This window comes from Passer domesticus, chromosome 14, assembly GCF_036417665.1.
Source record: "Passer domesticus isolate bPasDom1 chromosome 14, bPasDom1.hap1, whole genome shotgun sequence".
NCBI lineage: Eukaryota > Metazoa > Chordata > Aves > Passeriformes > Passeridae > Passer > Passer domesticus.
Window position 1 is genome coordinate 6,537,748 of NC_087487.1, and position 19,511 is coordinate 6,557,258.

The 19,511-nt window shown below is 41.8% G+C and overlaps 3 protein-coding genes across 13 annotated transcripts in view; 1 reads left to right on the forward strand and 2 right to left on the reverse strand.

Annotated features, from left to right (window-relative positions):
- Positions 1 to 2,841, forward strand: part of MYO1E (myosin IE) — a 76,779-nt gene extending 73,938 nt beyond the window's left edge. Inside the window, 2 exon segments of the mRNA XM_064389188.1 lie at positions 1,065 to 1,234; positions 1,752 to 2,841. Coding sequence (XP_064245258.1) covers positions 1,065 to 1,234; positions 1,752 to 1,828 — 247 coding nt within the window. The 3' untranslated portion in view covers positions 1,829 to 2,841.
- Positions 2,842 to 4,272: 1,431 nt separating this feature from the next.
- Positions 4,273 to 9,097, reverse strand: CCNB2 (cyclin B2). Its single transcript, XM_064389251.1, has 9 exons — positions 8,944 to 9,097; positions 7,933 to 8,061; positions 7,728 to 7,853; positions 7,161 to 7,331; positions 6,933 to 7,091; positions 6,395 to 6,631; positions 5,475 to 5,615; positions 4,808 to 4,918; positions 4,273 to 4,537 (listed from the first exon to the last, which is right to left on the reverse strand). The coding sequence occupies exons 1-9, from the start codon at positions 8,971 to 8,973 to the stop codon at positions 4,436 to 4,438; spliced, it is 1,206 nt and encodes a 401-aa protein (XP_064245321.1). The 5' UTR covers positions 8,974 to 9,097; the 3' UTR covers positions 4,273 to 4,435.
- A 2,081-nt stretch (positions 9,098 to 11,178) lies between these two features.
- Positions 11,179 to 19,511, reverse strand: part of RNF111 (ring finger protein 111) — a 55,279-nt gene continuing 46,946 nt past the window's right edge. For 7 of the 11 annotated variants that reach the window (XM_064389199.1, XM_064389198.1, XM_064389196.1 and 4 more), the window contains 4 exons: positions 14,986 to 15,078; positions 13,960 to 14,055; positions 12,994 to 13,121; positions 11,179 to 12,458 (listed from right to left, as the gene is read on the reverse strand). In XM_064389199.1, the coding sequence (XP_064245269.1) occupies positions 12,341 to 12,458; positions 12,994 to 13,121; positions 13,960 to 14,055; positions 14,986 to 15,078 (435 nt within the window). In that variant the 3' untranslated portion in view covers positions 11,179 to 12,340. The remainder of the gene's footprint in view (positions 12,459 to 12,993; positions 13,122 to 13,959; positions 14,056 to 14,985; positions 15,079 to 19,511) is intronic. The other 4 variants (XM_064389193.1, XM_064389191.1, XM_064389194.1 and 1 more) reach the window with 3 other exon arrangements.

Genomic DNA, 19,511 nt, shown 5'->3' on the forward strand with positions numbered 1-19,511 from the left:
AATCATCTCAATTAAGATACTGTAGTTCTACCACAGCTGCACAAGAGCTATTTTCCATGACTTGTGCTGAATTCCTTAATTTCTGTACGTAGGTCTAGGTTTCACAGTGTTTTCTATCCTGAACAAAGGCTGTGAGTAGATGCTGAAGAGCAGAAGAAAAATCTCTCCCCTCATAGACACATTGAGAACTGAAGTGCTGTTATAATCCCTACTGCTAATCTTATTTTCTGGTGCAGTTCACTACAAAGTTAGACTCAGAGGTTTATTGACAAAATTAAGCCAAGGACTTCACGTAAGTAACTGTACCCCTGTCCTGCAGAAGCTGTGTTACATTATCATGGCATTACACATGATTACACGATCACAGTTCATTCTCCTCCACATCATTTCATTGGTAGTCATCCAGCATATATATTAATTATTTTCAACTGATCTAGTGTAATACCTGTTCTCTCTTCCAGCCTTTATCAGCTGATGAGCTGGCAAAATGCATTTCTTCCCTCTTTTCTCTTCCTAATCTTTGGAGTGCTCACAGCTGTGACACTTTGTGCAGCATCTCCCCTGCTGCTTCAGAGCTGGCTGTAACAGAACAAGTCCATAGATGGCCCTGGAGTCTGAGGGAACTTAAAAGAGATGCGAGTCTCTGTTACAGCTTAGTCACAAGAATGGTAAAGTAGCAAGCCTGTGAGCTAGACCTTTGTGTTTGGTACTGGAAACTGAATCACTGGTGACACTGGGGCAAGGGGAGAGACACAGCCTGAGCTGTGTAGATACGAGATATGCATGAACCGCATGTGCACATTTACCTCCATTTCAGCCTGGGCACTAAATGTCTTATAAGCATTTCAGCTGCTCTTGGGAAGCATTTACTCATCCATTGCCATAGGAAAGAAATGGCAACTCCGTCCCTTTCACAGGGAAGTCTCACACTGCTATTATTAATTGTGACATTCAAGAACACCTGTGTTCCCTTTTGCTGTGCCATTCTCTGGAATGAACTCATTGAGGGGGGTGGCTAGCGCTGCGGTGGGAGCGGCCCCAGACCCAGCCCCTGGTGTCCGCAGGGCCCGCAGGCAGAGCTCGAGCCGCCCGCCGCCGGCCGGGGGCAGGCCCAAGCCGCAGCCCAAGCCCAAGCCGCAGGTGCCGCAGTGCCGAGCGCTCTACGCCTACGACGCGCAGGACACGGACGAGCTCAGCTTCAATGCCAACGACGTCATCGACATCGTCAAGGAAGGTACGGCCGGGGCACGGGGCTGGGCTGCACTGACAGGCCTTGCTGGGCTGCCCCCTTTCATCTTCTCTTGATTGGCTTGCAATTTCCATAGTGGCTCAGGGGGCAGAGAAGCCGCCACCCCAGTCCAGCCCCTTCACCCAAGTGGATGTCAGGGACACACCAAGGACCTGTCACTGGGTACTAAATATGCTGCTACATATCAAAAAGATTTAGGCTCATTTGGGATATTTAGTGAGTCATTCTGTCATTCTGCCACTGGCTCTAGACAAAAATTGGCCTAAATCACAGCTGTAGCACAAGAAGGAAAATGGAATTAACCAGTTCAAACTCTGGGTCTCCAAAGCACCCTCCTCAAGGCAAAATGATGTGGCCAAAAGATGAGCACACTCCAAAAATCCTGCCCCCTCATTCCTTCCCAGAAAGGCTCTCAGTGAGCGGGCACAGCTTTGCAAGGTTACACAAAGTATACAGAAATGCTTCCAGAGGCTCACTCCTTACCTTGCTGTCCTTGTTACAGATCCTTCTGGCTGGTGGACGGGAAGACTACGAGGGAAACAAGGTCTGTTTCCCAACAATTATGTCACCAAGATTTAAGAGACTGTCAGAGAAGAATTGGCGTGAAGGTACCGTACAGTGGTTGAAGATGTTTTCCCCTGCCTTCAGGACATTGTTCTTCCAAGGTCTGCCTTCTCAGCAGTATTTTCACCAGTAAATTGTGTATGAGCAGGAAGAGTTGCCCACAGTACAGACTTGGATTTTTGTCTCAGCAACATACAGCAATGAACTGACCAATTATTTATTATATTTAAAACCTGGTTTAAACACCTGCTAAGTGAAGAATGCTCAAACCTACCGTCTTCCTGAAACAGGTGATTTACAGTCTGGAACCAGGGACTTTGAAAGGGGTGTATTTATTAAGTGCCTTCAGCTCAATATCAGTAACCTTTTTAATTATCTACTGAAGATAATGTTGAATGCACATTTCCTCTAATGCAGATCATTCTGGGGAACATGTTAATAAGTATGCTGCTACATGTCAAAAAGATTTAGGCTCATTTGGGATATTGCCATCTGAAAAACTACTGTGATGGTCTATTTAAGTAATTCTGTACAGAGATGTAATGGAACTGGATTGTGTTTGCAGGTATGTTTAGGGACTCCAACAGGCACTGTAAGACTTTAAAACAGAAAACCACATAGTACTGTATGCTAAACAATGTTGCCTTCTTCAAGAGTTATATTATAATATGGCTGGCCCATGTTGGATTTATGTTTAATACTCTACCTGTTATAGAAAGTGTCTTTATGCAGAGCTGTACATTTATAGAAATAGTTATATACTGTATATAAAAACTGGTTATGATAGAAACATGTATAAATGTATAATGCAGTAGTCCACTGTTCTTACGAGGTAGTACTGCTAGAATTTTTATGCCAGGTACTTACAGATATGCACTACTCCTTCTCCTTTTAAATAGCACAAGCACGGGTGTTACTGCCCAAGTCTGATTGCCTCCCCCAGAGTGGCTGTTGCTTGCCCTGCAGTTCTGAGAATTCCTGCTTTGCCTTTTGAACCTCCATAAAATAAAACACAGGATGATCAACAAGGTTTGTTCTCTGTGAAGTTTGTTCTCACATATACAAACAGATCCCTTGACTGCAATGCCTTCAGGATTTTACTGCACTGACTTCTAAAGAAAGAATCCCTTTCTTCACTCCAAACCAAATTATTTTCCCCATGCCCAGCTGAAGTGCCATGCATTGCATTCTCTCATGTTAAGAGCAGTTAAAAAGCCCTGCATATGCTGGTATTAAAAAGTTGCAAAAGCTTTAAGGTACAGCTAAAAATCTTGAATCCCTCCCTCCTAAACCATTGCCTAACTTAGGTACACAAATTCCCATCGTCTATAGCAGCTGTTTCTGGGAGCCAGAAATGAGGACCTCACTCCAAGGGAGGAATAATATCCACACAAGGAATGAAGCATATTTTTCAGAAGATGGTTTGCAGCAAGTGCTAGGCTTACTTATGCCAGGGGAAGAGAAGAATCTACTTGAGGAGTGAAAACCCAGCAGCTTCAACATCCTTCCCCCAGGGGAGCACTGAGAGGTCTAGGGCAGCATTGGGATCTTGCCTTCTACATCAGAGCCAGGCACACTCATGAAGAGATGCTGAGCAGTCACAGAATAGCTAGGCATGGAAGGGAGGGACTGAGTTCAGTACAACCTGGGGACTATCAGAAGGTCCATTTTAACATTACTTACACACGATGAATTTAACAAATAGACATGCATGAGGTATTGGAGCAGAAAAGCTGCATTACTTACATGCTTGCATTCCTTGGGCACACAGATACACTTAGATTAAAACCACAGACGAAAGCATGCCAAGTGTCAAGGAAGTGACAAGAAGAACTGCCTTGTGCTGGGTTTTACTCTATAATCCCAGGTACAGAGATTTATTGGAGAAGCAGGGGGGAAAAATATGTGGGCAAGCAAACAGGTAATGAAAAACCTGAGGGGGGTCCTTTTCAGGAAGTGGAGAAGGTTTCAAGAGCTGAGCTGCTTTCAGAAGGTTTCATGGCCACAGTTGCACACCTGCATTCCCTGCACAGTTAGCATTACAGACAACTTCCAGTTTTTCTACCTTAGCTCCCTTTTGTTAAGCACACAGAGAAACACAAACATTTACAAGGTTAAAGACAGCCTACATCTTTCCCCCAACTTAAAGATGGCTAACTACAAAAAAGAAATAAATTCCAGTATAGTTTCTTGAAACAAGACACTGAAATAAAGTACATATTTAGTGTTCTTTAAGGTACAACAAAAAACCTGTCTGCCTTCTCTATCTTAAGAGTGAAATAAGTTAATAAATATAATGCAATATATAAAGCTTGGAGATTCTCTCTGGAAGAAACCACAGAGAATAATCAAGCCCATTTAACTGCAACTTGTAACAATCACCTATTTAGTCAAACGTCCCACTTGGACATTAGATTGCAAATACGTAGGTTGTACCTTAAAGAGTCACACTCTCAATATTTAAAAGAAAGGAGTTTTATTTTTAGATACAAAGCTGTATTACAAAGCAAATTTAAAATGTCACCTTCTGTGTGAGTCGGAACTGTCTGTGGGAGCTGGAATGCTATGTACAAAAGCAGTGGACAAAGTGCACACCCCATCAGGCCCTGGCTGCCCAGGGCTTCACAGCAGTGATGCAGCCAGATCCTTGATGATCTCACTGTTCAGCTGAGGGATGGTGCTGATGGTCAGTAGTTTGCTGCTTGCATACTTGTTCTTGATAGCCTGCAGAGTAGAGAACAGAAATTCAGAAGTTTCATGCATACACCACTGTTTGGGTCATTTTGTCTGCCTGCTTGAAAAACAAGCAAACAAACAAGGCTGGCACTGAACCAGTTAGCAAAGCAACAAGAGCACAATTTGTCTGAAAGGTTTTTTTTGCTGTTGACATTAATGCAACAGCCTCTTACAGGCTTGTCAGAACAGCTTATGCTTTAAGGTAACATAGAGTGTTTACCTAAGGAGCTACAAAATTATTTAAGTAGTTATACTTACAGTGTATTTTGTTAACTTCTCATTTACTTTGACTATGTTCTTGGCCATATGTTTCATGGTCATCACAAGACTGTCTTCTGCGTAGCCAGTGTAGTACTGCTGCTTTGTACCCTGCAGCAGAATGAGAACAAACTTGAGATTTGTGAAGGGGGAATTGCTGCTAGAGGCACAATCACTCCAGGCAGCAAACACCCTGAGCTTCACTGCTAAGCCTGAAGTGCTGGGAACTGCAGCTGTCAGTTTAAATGACAGATCCAGAGTAACCTGATGTGAAGTCTGGACACATCAATTTCAACGATGATGCTTTTAGACTGAACAGAGGGTAAAAAAGCAACTATCAGCTGAATTACAACTCACTACTCATGGTCCACAACTTCATTATGCTACATGTACTGCAAGAATTAGGAAAATCTACTTTTACTTACAGTGTAGCCTTCAATAACTCAGTGCTTTCATGAGAAACATCCTTCTTTACCCCAGTATTCACACAGAAAAGGACTGTGAGTTTTTACTGGTACATTCCTTTTTCTACCTGCCACTAAGCATCAGGCTGTCCAACCATCAATCCAGCACCAGCACTGTCACCAACTAAACACAATTTTTAAAGTACTTTTTTACTGGTTGGATTCCACTGAGTGAAGAACAACCAGTTTATTAAAATGCTCACCCATTTGTTATGCCCCAGAATCTTCTGAGACAGGCACAGTGCGGCAGCTGCGATCTCGGAGGGCCGGTGGTGAACCATGTCATAGTCAATCAGTGTCAGCTCCATCAGGTACTTGGCTAGAGTGTGTTGCTTAGCATCAGCCTAGCAGATTGAGAGCTTGTTAGTCCACAGTTTCACTCACTTTAGCTTTATCACTCAGAATTGCTTATTGTGTTCAAGAACAAATCAAAAATAGCAAAGTCTTCACTACAGCTTAGGGACCATCCTTTCTAACAGACATTCCTCTCAAAATCAAGACCAGCAGCCGTTTGGAATTTAGACACAAAGTCAAGTGAGGGATTTTAGCAGAAGTCTGCAGTACCAGGTACTGCTGTGCCAAACTAGGAACACTGATGCTCCCTCTGTAATGCAAACTATGGGAGGGGAGAAACTTGATTGAGTTACCCAATGGTCTGCTGAGGTAACTGAAGCCCACCTCAAGTGTAGACAAGTCACGTGAATATAATTACTGAGGTGGAGAAAGAAAGGGCTGTGTCAAAGAGAAATCTTATCTTTTGATTCCTAAATAACACAATTTTTACAACCAGAAGTTACGAAGAACTGCAACACTGCTAGTGTTTTACTAATAAGTACCCTGATCACCAGGATTAAAAAGATTAAAAGCAAGGCTTCTTAGTTTAACAGTAAAATTACTGCCACTAAGGCTGAACACGGGCATCAGTAAATGGAAATATGAAATACTGCTGGCTGCCACAGTGACAGTGTCGTGTTACGCCACACGGTGGAGTTTCAGAGCTGAGCATTTCTTCATCCAGCATTTAAGCTGGAGGAGGTAAGGTCACATGACAAAAACACCAGAAGCAATCCTTACAGGCTTGAGCAATACAGGGAAGTGCTAGATAATGAGTACAAGTACCCACCTCCCCAGCTTTTGATGCTCTTCTTAAGAAGTGAATTGGAAGAGGTCGCCCCAGGTCAAAATTTAATTCTCTAAGAATAATAATTTCCATTTCTCTAATTTCATTACTGGTGTAGGCATTGTCAGTAATGTAAACAAAGTCTGCTACATCAGGAGACAATATCTCTTCATATTTTGAAGCCACAAGCAGCGCTGTTACGCCCACCAGCTGAAGCTTCTTGCGAGGTACTGGATGACTCTGCAACACAGACATTAAAAATGCAGGCCCTGAAGTGTCAAACTATAGATAATCAGATTCATATTTATCAGTTTAGAATACCAGCATGACAATGTTCATTCCTATAAATGAGGTTTTCACTCTAGTCAAAGGTGTCTGTATAGTGACAGGCTCAAAGAAGGCAGCAGCCTCACTGTAACAGCTCTTACACACAGAGCAGATTTTGTCGATCGTTAAATTTCTAAAGAAAAGTTAAACCCTGAACTCCTTTACAAACACAGCAACTGAGTAATTACCGAGCACGACCTGAAGGAGCTCTCACCTGCAAGAAACGATCCATGATGGCCACACACATGTAGAGTGTCTCCTGCAGGAGGCGGAACCTCGAGTGCACCTGGACCAGCCAGTCCACCAGGATGGCGCGCATGCGCCCGTTGATCGTCCTCCCGTCCAGGTAGTGCGGCCGGACAGACTGCTGCAGCTGTGGGGAGAGCGGGGTCAGCAGCCTGGCACCCCCCCGAGGCACCCGGGCAGCCCTGGGGCAGCCTACCTCGAGCTCCCGCAGGTACAGGTAGATGTCCTTGACGTAGTCACTACACAGCTGGGGGTTCTCCCAGTCCTCCGCATCGATGTCTTCCACGTTGTTGAGCAACACATCAGAGAAGGCTTGGCACAAATCCTCCTCCTGCACGGACACATCCATAGGCACAGGAGACAGAACCTAAGGAACAGATCACATCTGTTAACACGGAGCTACTGTTTAAGTTTCACTGTTCCTTTGTTTCCATGTTTCACCTGTCACTAATGCAACTTCGGATGGAAGCTGGGGCTCCAGCCCAGCAAGTTTTCACTGGCATACCACAAACACAGAACCCAAAGATCTTCCAGTAATTGCCAGCTAAAGCAGAATCTTCATCAAGTCCTCCAGCAGCTCATTCTGCCACTTGAACACCATGCATTAAGCTTTAAATACAACATGCATTAAACCAAAACCTCAGTACAGGGACTTTGCTTTTTCAGCAGAGGAATGAGATACAGCCACAGATAAATTACTGTGAGGGTAGAGCTCAAAGTTGCAAAAGAAATTAAAAATTAGAACAGTATCACCAGTTCCTACCTTTGGAACATCAGTTTCTTTGTTTGCTTGATTTACAGCAGCTGGAGCTTTAGGCAGTACAATTCCATTTGTCGTCTTGCTAGGTCCTTTCACAGGCTTTATGGATGCTTTGGGGCATTCTGTTTTCTGTAGTGAAAACATTTATTATTAGTACAGAGCAGCAATCCAACTTCTCCCTGTACAGAGATTTCAAATGTTCCTTTACCTTAGATATGTGTGTTCCTCTTGTTGTAACTTTATTTCCTATTTCTTCTAAAGCAGCCCTTTTGCCAGTCACGTGAGTTTTCGCTTTGCTTCTAAGGTCAGACACAGCATTCTCCATCCCTCTAGTGATCTAAAATGACAAAATTGCAAAATAAGAGTCAGAGACCAACAGCTTTGCAATGCCTGACTCCATTGTAGACTTACCACCACTGTACCTACTATGCATTACTCAGCTAGCTTTTACTCCCCAGCCAGTCACATCTATTCAGAGGAAGAAGTCTCCTCTCCAGGTTCAGAGGATTGTGCTTCCGAATGGTGTTGTAAAAGTAGGCAACGCACCCTCTCCTACTGTGTAACTTTGTAAGGGCAGAGCGCTCACCTGCTCTTTAACGCCACCACACTCACACTTTGTAACGCCAGCAGCGCCCCCCACAGGATGCACACAGCAAATGCCTTGTTACACATACACCACGATAAGTAAAAAGCTACGCTACATGCACAAAAAGGAATACTGTTTGTTCTGCACACCTGTTAAACCACCAGGCTTCATTTTTTTTTCGCTGAGTTCGGTTTAAGCCATTAGACAACCACCACAGAAGAGAGGCTCCTGTAGTCGCTTCCTGCCGCTCCCCCTGAGGCAGCTCTAGCTTTCCCACTCCCCCGTTCCCGCTGTTCCGCGGGGGAGGCGCGGGCGGCCAAGGCCGGGCAGGGGCGGCCAAGGCCGGGCAGGGGCGGCCAAGGCCGGGCAGGGGCGGCCAAGGCCAGCCCTGCACGAACGGACCCTTCACACCGCGGGGCCGCTGCCCCACCCGCCCAAGCACGGGGGGCCCGGCCGGCCTGAGAGCGAGAGCCGCCCCCCGACCCCCGCCCGGCCGGCCCGCGGCCCCGCGCCGCCTGAGGGCGAACACCGGCGGGGCCCTCGCCCCCGGCGGGGCCCCTCTCGCCCGATCCCCACCACTCCCCGCCCCGGCTGCTCTTCCGTCGCCCCCCCGGCCCCCGTGGCGGTACTCACAGGGGCACGGCGCGTCACCGGCAGCGCCATGGGCACGGACACGAGAGGGCCGCTGCCGCCGCTCCGCACTGACCCGCTCCGCTCTCCAGCCAAACCGGCAGCCGCTGCCGCACGCTGCCGCGGCCCCCTTTAAACCCTATCCTGCTCTACTATTGGACAACTTCGTACGATGCACGCGTTCGATTGGTCCGTCCGCTCAGGCCCCGCCCCAGCAGGAAACGGCTGCAGCCGCTTCCGGTGGCGGGGGACGGGGCGGGGCCGAGCCCGAGCGGCAGCGGCAGAACCGAGCCCAGGAGGGAGTTTAATAACGAGTCCCGCAATTGTCTAAAGCGATAGAAAAGTTTACTTGCAGTTCTGCAGTCTCTTAAAATCAGCACTGAATTCAAGGTTCCAGATAACTCCATTTAGCAGGGTAATTAACTCAGCTAAATGCTGATCCTTCTCTAAGAGCTTATTTTTAGGCAGTACCTGCAGTAATACATGCAAACAAAAATGTTTACAGATCAAGACTTCAAGAGCAAGACAGGGGAAGGGGAAAAAATTGCAAAAGAAACAGATTTTGAATGATACCAGTCTAACATTTTATTTATTGCATACAAAAGGATTTCTTTTGACAATGGAATTTCATATGAAAAGTAATTTGATGCATACTGTTGAGAATCTTATCTGTAAAGATGCTGCAGAAAACTTAAGGCAATGCATCTAAGCATATAAAGCACAGTAAGTGGTGGAAATTTTCAAAATGAAAAGCCTATTCCTTTTCCTTCCCTTAAACTATGGTTAAGTCACAACCTTCTGGAACAGAAGTAAGCTGCAGCTTTTTAGCCCCTGCAATAGCATTAAGATCAGAACACTGTGATTCCTGACAAATACCTAAGTGTTCAGCATCACATTACAACGTTATGCATACATTTAAAAGCAAGACAGTATCAGTAGCTATTATATAACAAACCAATTCATGGATCACTAAAATACCTCTAGTACCAGGCACTCAAATTAGACCCATAAAATATTTCCTTAAAATTAAAAAAAAAAAAATCCCCCCAAACCTGTGCTTCTCTGTCCTGTAAGGAAGCCAAAATAGATTCTATCACACACCCAGGCTCTCAGTTACTTCACAGGCCCTGGGGTTTTTTCCCATATCTCTCAAGTACCTTCTTGGAAACTTTTAGAAATGAGTTTCATCAGTCTTCAAGCATTAGTGGTCAATTAACTTCTTTTCAACAGTCACTGGAAAACACGAAGTGTCTGTTCAGTCCTTCCAGTTACTTTTATTCATTCTTAGCAGTGAACAGATTAATGCAGCTTCAGCTTTGCAGTCACTTTCAGTTTCCTACAGCCAGAATGTTCAAGAAGCTTTAGCACAAACCCAAGGCAGGTTTTGAAGCAGTCCAGCCCGTTGCCTCTCTCCCATATCCCCCATCATACAAGCGCAAAGTGGTTTTAAGTTCAGTTTCAGCAATGCAATTCAGCTTGAAAAGGTCCATTTAGCACACATGCTGGAATAAAATTTCACTCTGTTTAAAGCCTCAGTGCCAGAGGTGTGAAGTTTGTTGCCAGCAATAGACACTGTACTCGCAAATGCTACTACTAACAGGTAAAAAAAAAAAATCAAATAAAAGGGAAGCAGCTTTAACCATACAGAAACAGGCATCAGATTCAATAAGGTAATATTCATAAATGGATTTTTTAGTGTAAACATAAGAGTTTATCTTCTAGGTTTACTGTAAACCGTTTTACACGTAATCTGATCGTGAAAGACAAAGACAAGAAACTGAAGGTATTTATTATTCAATCCACTTACAAAGCAGGTGGCTTAATGCAAGCTAATTGGCATGTTCATATATGATCCCCAAGGAACATCTTTTCCAAAGTGACAGTAACACTGCCTCCATGTCTTTGCACATTTGCACTTTGCAATGTTGAGCACATTTAAATAAACTATAATCTACTAGACGTGAAAGAATGCTGATGAGCAACTTGAATCCTGATATGGACTAAAACCTCCTTCAAAGGCAAAATGTTAGTACATCATAACTTAATTCTATACACTATATTATGCAGCAAATCTTAACTATAGAAAATAGTTCAATCAGTGATGGACTGTTGGTAATTTATAAAGAGGGAATCTATGATCAAGGCAAAAACTAGGGAACCACATAATTTGTGTCTCAGTTTCTACAGGAATTTACAGGCTTTCAACTTACTAAATGAAAAATAAAAACAAGAGACAAGTGGATTTAGCTAACTTTATTAACTTTAAATCTAATAAAAATCCCAAGACAAGCCTGGAATCCTTAGAAATTCTATGAATTCACGTATATAAACCCAAACAAAAACCCTGCAGCTTTAAGTCCTTATTGAATGGTTTTATATTTTAAAAAAACACAAACCAACAAAACCCAAACAAATAAACAAAAAAACATAGCAAAAAAAAAAATCCCAAATAAAACCAACCCTCAATGTGCGCAGATACTTCAACTTAAGTTAGCAGAAGACCAAACAGATTCTAAGCTCTTTTTCCATGTCCCTAATAATTCTTTCAGTCTGCAAGTATCTACAATCCAGCTAACTGAAATCAACATTTAGTGTTCACTAAGAGCTGTTTCACAGCAGCATATATTTAAGTTAGGGATTCAAATTTCTAGACATAGAAGAAAATGATAAATACAATCTGAACAGCAGTCTAAATGTTTAATATTGACATTCAAATATATCTGCATTGTGCTGAAATTTTTAAAACAAACACAAAAATCTGATCAGACAAAAACTCTGGTGATGAGTATGCTATATGTATCAGTCAAACTGAATATAATATTCTGTTCCCAGTATTAAGGATGTTATTTGACTCATAACTGATCTTGTAAATATACAGCAGCCATTTTTTCCTAATTAAGGAATGTCTCAATACATAATATTATCCTTTTCTAGATGATCTTTATACATTTAAACTAAAATATATATGATCGATTAAATTAAGGAATTCAAGGTTAGTAATGAGTGAAATCATACTTTCCAAGCTTGATACTACATAAAACAAACCAAAAAAAGAGACCACACAATTCTACTTACTAAAGCAGCTAATCTCGCCTGCAAGTTTGGGGTCACAAAGCCCATAATATGTGCAAACAAATGCAATACAAGGAACCATGCAAAAATACAGTAATGAATTTAAAGAAAAAAATGTAAAACAAAACAAATTTATAAATACACTGAAACTCAACTGTCTTCTACATAAACTGTAGGTCTAGCATTAGTTGTACCATATAGCAGAGCCAGCACTCTGGGTTCAATGCTTCCAAATCTGCGCAGGTAAGTCATGCCATCTTTGGTTGACTGCAGTACCAGGAAGGATGAGAGGGAGTGAGAGGGAGGACAAGAGTTCTGGAAAGCAGTGTCAACTTTCACTAGGCAGCTGAGCCTCAATGTCCACTCTGCAAATGGGGCACTTCTTGTTAGTAATCAACCACTGATCTACACACACTTGGTGGAAAAGGTGCATACATGGAAGGCGCCTGTCATCAGAACAAAAACATTGGTGTTAATAAAGCATTTCCATATCAACAAACCCATTGGCAAAAACACAGTGTGGGCTTTGCTACTAAGGTCTGTTCTTTCTGTTTGCCCACAGGTTTCATAGCCTTTCCAGCTGCACATGCATTCTGTCTAGTTCCAAAAGAAATGGGCAATGAAGTCAAGCATCAACTGGCTTCTGCTGTATTAGACTGATTTACACCTGCTGGAGTTTAAGTAGCATCACTCCAGAAACACTGACAGTCCTGATTAATTCAGGGCATCAGCTTGGGCTCATGTTATAATACAGACAGTCAAACTATGGAAGACTGATAGAATAACCCACACTCTACCTAATGACAGTACAGACTGAACAATGTGCATTTTCAGCTGCAACTTGTTTGATTGTATCAGTTCAATGACAGCACTGAACTGTAACTGTTAACCTAAGCAGTACTGCAAAGCAGGGCACCACATTCAAGTATGGTGCCCAAGCCAGAACATCAACATTGTATTTGGATATTCAGTGTTATTTACCTGACATCTTCACCTTCCTCCAATATAGACAAACAGATGGTGCACTTTTCCTCTGTGTCTTCTTCTGTTCCTTCCTCCCCATCTTGTTTGCAGTGCAGTTTCCTCTGTGAGAACCAATCAGTTGTTACCTTGTTAGTAGAGATGACATTATTGACAAACTGAGTAAAATCTGTTTTTGATACATATTCAACACATATTTCTTTGAAAACATTTTGTAACACTTATTAAAATGTACTTGAATCAAAATGAACCAGCACTTGGAGCAAAACCCAGGACATTTCAGATTTAACTATTGTTAATTAAAAAGTCTACTGGAACCAGTCCTGCAACCAGTCCTTTTACTTATTGTCTATGTTTAAATATCTTAATTTCATTCATGTAGAGACAAACAAAAATCCTTTCAACCTAGTGTCTTGTCACTATTTACTAAGTATGAAAGAACAGTGTCATGTGGATAGGACTGTATCTTATCATAGGCTGAACTCCAACTGAGAGACAACCTCAGTTATCAAAACTCTGTGCCCCAGTTCAAAACCTCCTGGTGCTCCAGTCTTCCCCAAGTGTTAAAGTAAAGGTTAAATTGCTATATACCAAGCAGGTAAGCACTCTGAAGTGGTTACTACAAACATAAGGCTTTAGTTGGTGAGCTGTCACTGAAGTCTGTTATTTGCTACTACCAGCAGTTATTTCACTACTCACAAGGCTACTCCTAACTACTGGACAAGTTAATCACATCAAACCACTCCAGCTTATCACATCACAGTAGCTCTTTATCTAAGGAACTCATTTTAAATTTTCCTTGTGAAACAAGTGGCACTGTAAGCTTTGTTTACAATCCTTGAAACTTCAAGATACAGAAAACATGCCCTCCTTGAAGCTGACACTGCTGCAGACTTAAACTAACCGTTCACATAGTACAAGTTCAAAGAAATATTACAGGCAGGCCACAATTTGAGAAATCCTCACCTTTTTGTATTTATGTGGATATGTGCATCTTTCTATAGTTCCCTGTGTTGCTCCACGATTAACATTGCCTAGTCGTTCCTCCAAGTGAATCAGCTCCTAAAAAATCATGAAGGAATAAACAGTTTAAAAACTATTCTTTCAACTACACTGAGGAAGTATTAATTTTATTCTAACCCATTTTCATTTTTAGAATGACACTCTTATTTCCCGACTTCATTAAACATAGGCAAAGCCAAAAAGAGTATGTTGTGTGGGAAAAGTGATGGGCTTCTGTAGAAAAACCCACACAACACGGTCTGGTATTTTAAGTTCTAGTGAAATACTATTTTATGACAAAAAAATGAGAGTGTTTGTCAGCTAGGAATGGCTATTAGTATGTTCACACATACATCTATGTCTAATGAGGAAAAGGCAATTAAACATGCTATGTAAATATTTGCTTTCTAACAGTCATTAAGGCTTTGAAGAGGAAAAAAAAAGTTGCTTAAGTTGAAATACAATGACTGATCTATTTTTCTCCAGCAATGAGTTTATTAGAACCATGAGATGTCACTGTAGAGGTTTTCAGTGGACTAGGTCATTAACTCTCTGCATCTGATACCTTTTGTGTTCTCCTGGCTTTGTTCCTTCACTCCATTTCAACTCCTGCACTACACAACAGGACAGCACTGTAAGCATGGCCAAGTTTCAGCCTCACTTGGAGGATCCTGGCACGGTTACTCTGAGACAGCCCTGCCTTCTCCCAGAATGTCCTGGGACTACTCAGTCCAACTGATGGCTGTGGGCAGAGCAAGATGTACTGTCAGGTCATTGCCACCTAACCTGCATTGTCCAGGGCACCTTTTCCTGACCAACTTTTCAATATGCTTTTGTCCCACTCCACAATGCTAAGGGCATTCTGTAAGTAAAGGCTATTTTCTTTATGATTCTTTTCTATCTGTGTACAGAACTAGCTCTATCATACACCCTCCCCATATTCCCTCATGACACATTTTGACATGTATCTAGTTTTATTCTATTACAAACCTCAAAATTGCCCCTGAAAGGGCCTCTGAATGATGTTCCATCCAATCCCGATGAAATGTAACGGATGTGAGGGTAGCCCGCCATGTCTGGTACCTATTCAAACAGCAGACGTTAAGTTAAACCTATTCAGAACAGTTTCAGTATTTTACTGTTCACTCTGAAAAATTTAAGTTCCTTTTGCTTTCATTGAATCACTTTTTACACTCCTCAGCCTGAGCATACAATTCCAACCAACAGCACAACACAAACACCACTCCGACACATCTAAGCATAACCAGAAGCAAACAGAAGCGAGGCTAAATTCTCTCCTGTAATCTCTCCACATCCACATTACAATTCCCAACTCTCAAAATCTCAACCTATATTATATAAACCACTAGAAATATCTACCTATTTTTGTAAACAGAACACCTAACAGCTGCACATGAAGTTATGAAAAGGACTCACTACAGATTCTCAAATATAAGCCTTTGGTACCACAGAAGGAACACGGCTAAAAAACTCAGTCTGGAAAAAGCAGCAGATACTCTTATCTGACTCAAAAGAGCTGAACATCTCCAAACACACTCGAAATTTAGAGGCCTATAAAAGCTACCACTCAAAACTCACATCCAAAGTCAGTTAACTCTACATACACTCTACATTCAAGCGTCCTTGCACAGTAAGAGGTATAAGCAGTGAACAAAAAAACAGTGTCCAGTGCTATATCCCACAGGCCCTTCAAGCACCAGCACTCTTCACGGAGCAAAGCTGAGGATAATTAATATGGAAGGGACCACCTCCACTGCAGGGCTGCTGCATTCCTGTTTTACCCCAGCAAGATGAGTGAATAATGGTATTGACTTCTTGTGAGGAACATTCCAATAGCAATCTTTAATGAACAGGTGAAAAAAACCAAAATGATCAGCAGATTAGGTTTACTCAATCCCACAGCACACTGACAGGAAGACTGTAAGCAGCTATTGACTTGGAAATACACGAGTACCATCTTCCTTTCTGTGCTATCAGCTGACAATGCCTCTGCTGCTGTATATGACAGCTCAACAGTCATCTCATGAACCCACAAAACAGATATCCCAGACACTATTCATGAAGTCACATATTCACATGTTGCTCTTCTTCTTTCCATCACACACTTCCAAGTTTAACATATATAAAGGTGTAAAACTCAATGAATGCATTGTGGAAAAGCACAGACCTAGACAAAGCTACCCACATCAAATAAGAGACCAATAAGCTGCCTTTCTACAGTTTTCAAATCCAATCTTGTAACTAAAAGCTGACAGGGATAGGCAAGATTCCTCTGCCCTAAATAATTTTTTTTTCCAGAAAAGAAAGGCAGAATCTGATTATTTTAAAGCAGTTTACATGGTACTTGTTAAATGACAATGTAGTGCCAACATGTGCCACAAATACAGTCACAATACTGGTCTTAAATTTTAACAAACCAGAGTAACAGAAACTGAAGGTGCATATCAAAACAGTTCATGTAAGTAATCTCTTGGTATCATAGGTCTTACTGTTTGACAATATAAACTGTAGCTGTAAGGAATTTTAGGGGAGCAGATTAAAGATATGCTGATTTTTAAGAAATCTCTCTCAGATAATCACTGATCTATGATTCATTCTACATTTAAGCATGTAATTCTACTTCAGCCTCCAATTACAGAAAATACATTTAAAGAATTAGGTCATTCACTCACACTATGAACATACTTATTGTGCCAGGTTTTCACTAGGCATAGACCTGTCTGGCATCATTTGGGAAATTTTATTGCCTATTATAACATTGGCAATCAATGGCCAGCACTCAGAGGAAGGGAACTCCTGACAAAAACTAACCTAAGTCTCAGAAGTGATAGTCAATGCTTGGTTTTTTTATTGACCAGGATTTGAAATCAGTGTTTTGGAAAGCAATGCATCTGACAGTGCAGATACTGCATCATCCCAAGAGGTGCAAAGTCATGGATGTATTGCTGCAATTCCATAATTACAGTTCCATGGCCTCAGCAGTCAGTTTATCAACTGCAGTGACCTGCACCTGGATAGGTCTTCTATATGGAACAAATTCTGCTACTGGAGACTAGGAAACCTATTAAAATTTATTTTAACAGTACAAAACCAGAAACTGCTCAGAGCACCTACCATAACAAACTACTGAACTCAAGACAACAGAAATGTCATGTGGGACAATGTATTTTCATGCTAATAAATGGGCCTTCATATTGTCCTGACAGGGCTGGCATAACACCTCTGCAAAATTACCTGAACATACATTATGTACAGGCTCTTTTATAAAATACCCTGAGAGTACCTGACCAGAAATGTGAGATGTGAAATGCTACTCTGAAAAACACCTCTAAGAACAAAAAAATAAAAGTTCTTTTACACCTGCAGAATAAGCAGTCTGCTAACACAGCAAGATATTAACTAAGTACAAGATGGAGGAAAGATTTGCAAAAGAGAGCTATCAATAATACCTAACTAAGAACAGTCTTACGGAAATCCCTTTGACAGTTACCACCAAGCTTCAAATGCAAAAAGATTTCAGCTCTCTTGAAGAGCTTCACATAAAAGCAGAGGTGAGTTTTCACTAAGCTTTCATAAAGAAAGAAAGAAAAAAGGTAAAAGTTAATGAAGAATGTAAGCAGTTAAAGGCAATGCCAATCTGCACTAAATGTTTGTATATATTCTTTTGCATACAGTCAAATTAAAATATATACTTTAATGCAATATATTCTGAACCTGCAATTCCAGCACAAGTCTGCCAGGAACTGTAAAAGTATCATTTGTTTCTTGTTTTGCACGTTCTATTGATACTTTCCATGACCACAAAAATCTGCAGCAACTACAGTAATTCAAGGCTAAGTTGAGCCATTTACAACACAAACATTCCCAACAGTTTGAAACATCTGACCTGCAGGGAAGGCTTGCTTTCTTGCTACTCTCTCCTTTAAACACCCTCTATCTTTGCAGGATCCTTTTGCTTTCCAGTTGCAGTCAGTAGAGATTCCTGCCCTGCATGGTACTACTAATCCTGCCCAGCACAGCCTCCTTGGTCCATGAAGTCTGATTTAATTTGTATTGGAACAAATCCCCAGTGTGAGCCTTCTCAGTTAACTAACTGCCCAGCTACTGTCAATGCACAAAAAGAAGTAAAGCTCATCATTTAATGTCTTAAGCCAAATACAAACAGGGAAAACCTATAATTTCCATAGAAAGTCATTGGGTGAAGGAACCTGCTGCACAGATAAAACCCAGTGGTACCTGTGTCTTAGGGGAACATAACATGAGTGCTCTTCAATAGTATTTAATCTCCAAAAAGCCAAAGAACAGTAATTCATGTTTATATTATGAAAAGACTAGAAGCTTTTTCTTAAAAATGCAATTCTATTTGATGCAGCTAATCAAGGCTATTTCAAACCTGAAGCTCATCTTGAACTACTCTTACTAGCTGAAGTTACAGCCTTAAGTGTTCAGGTATTACACAGAAACTTGTTGGCTTTTGGGGTACAGAACAGCTGCTTAGAGCTGCAACACCTGTATGACTACACTCTGAGCAACATTATCTGACCAGCACACAACTACCATAATGTGCTGGGACCTATTGGCTTACACCTCCAAATCCCTAAGGATTTTCACAACTAAGTGTAAAGACAGCTTCAAACACTCTGAATCAACCCACAGGTAAACAAACAAAGCAGTAAGGCTCTGCAATAGAAGAAAAACGGGGAACAGCATATTAAAAGGTAGATGTGAAACACCTGAGAGAGATTAAGGTACTGAAAGAAACTTGGGGTTTGCTTGCGGTTTATTTGGGGGTTTTGTTGTTTTTTGGGTTTTTTTTTGTAAAAATATGATCCAAAGATCTCCCTCAGACCGAGAAGCTGCAGGTTCCCAGATAAATTAAGGAGTCTTTCAAAGGCTTGCATCAACTCCAGAGATATTTACTACACCATACCTAGCAAACTACAAAGGCCAAATAATTCCCCCATCACTCCTCACCCCTGAAATTCACATTCAATAGGACATTATTCAAAAGGGCAGAAGAAGCTGGAGTCAAGAGTCTGGTACACCATACCCCATCATAAATTACAGGAATTGCCATCCTGCCCAATCTGAAGTGGCAAACAGTGCTAGAGCCCCAAGTCAAAAAGCCTGTCATGAACAGTGCCAAAGGAGCAGCCAAAGGAACCCAGAGTAAACAGAAATGAAGTGGCATCTAACAACACTGGTATCAGAGAAGAACAGGAACAGATGAAAAGACTTTGTGTCCTGCATCCTTCTTTCCTAATGTTCCATTAGTTATGCCATGCACTGATCTTGAGCCTCCCTAAAAATAATCAGCTAGCAGAATGGGTACCTGTCCAGAATGGATTTCATTCAACAGGGAAGCAGCCTGACCTTTGGATACATGGACATTAAGAAAGTTCTTCCTAACTGCTTTTAATCTAGGACTCCCCCTGAAACAACACTTAAACAGGTAGAAGTCTCTTCAACCAAATTAGTAGAAAAGGAGATTTCAT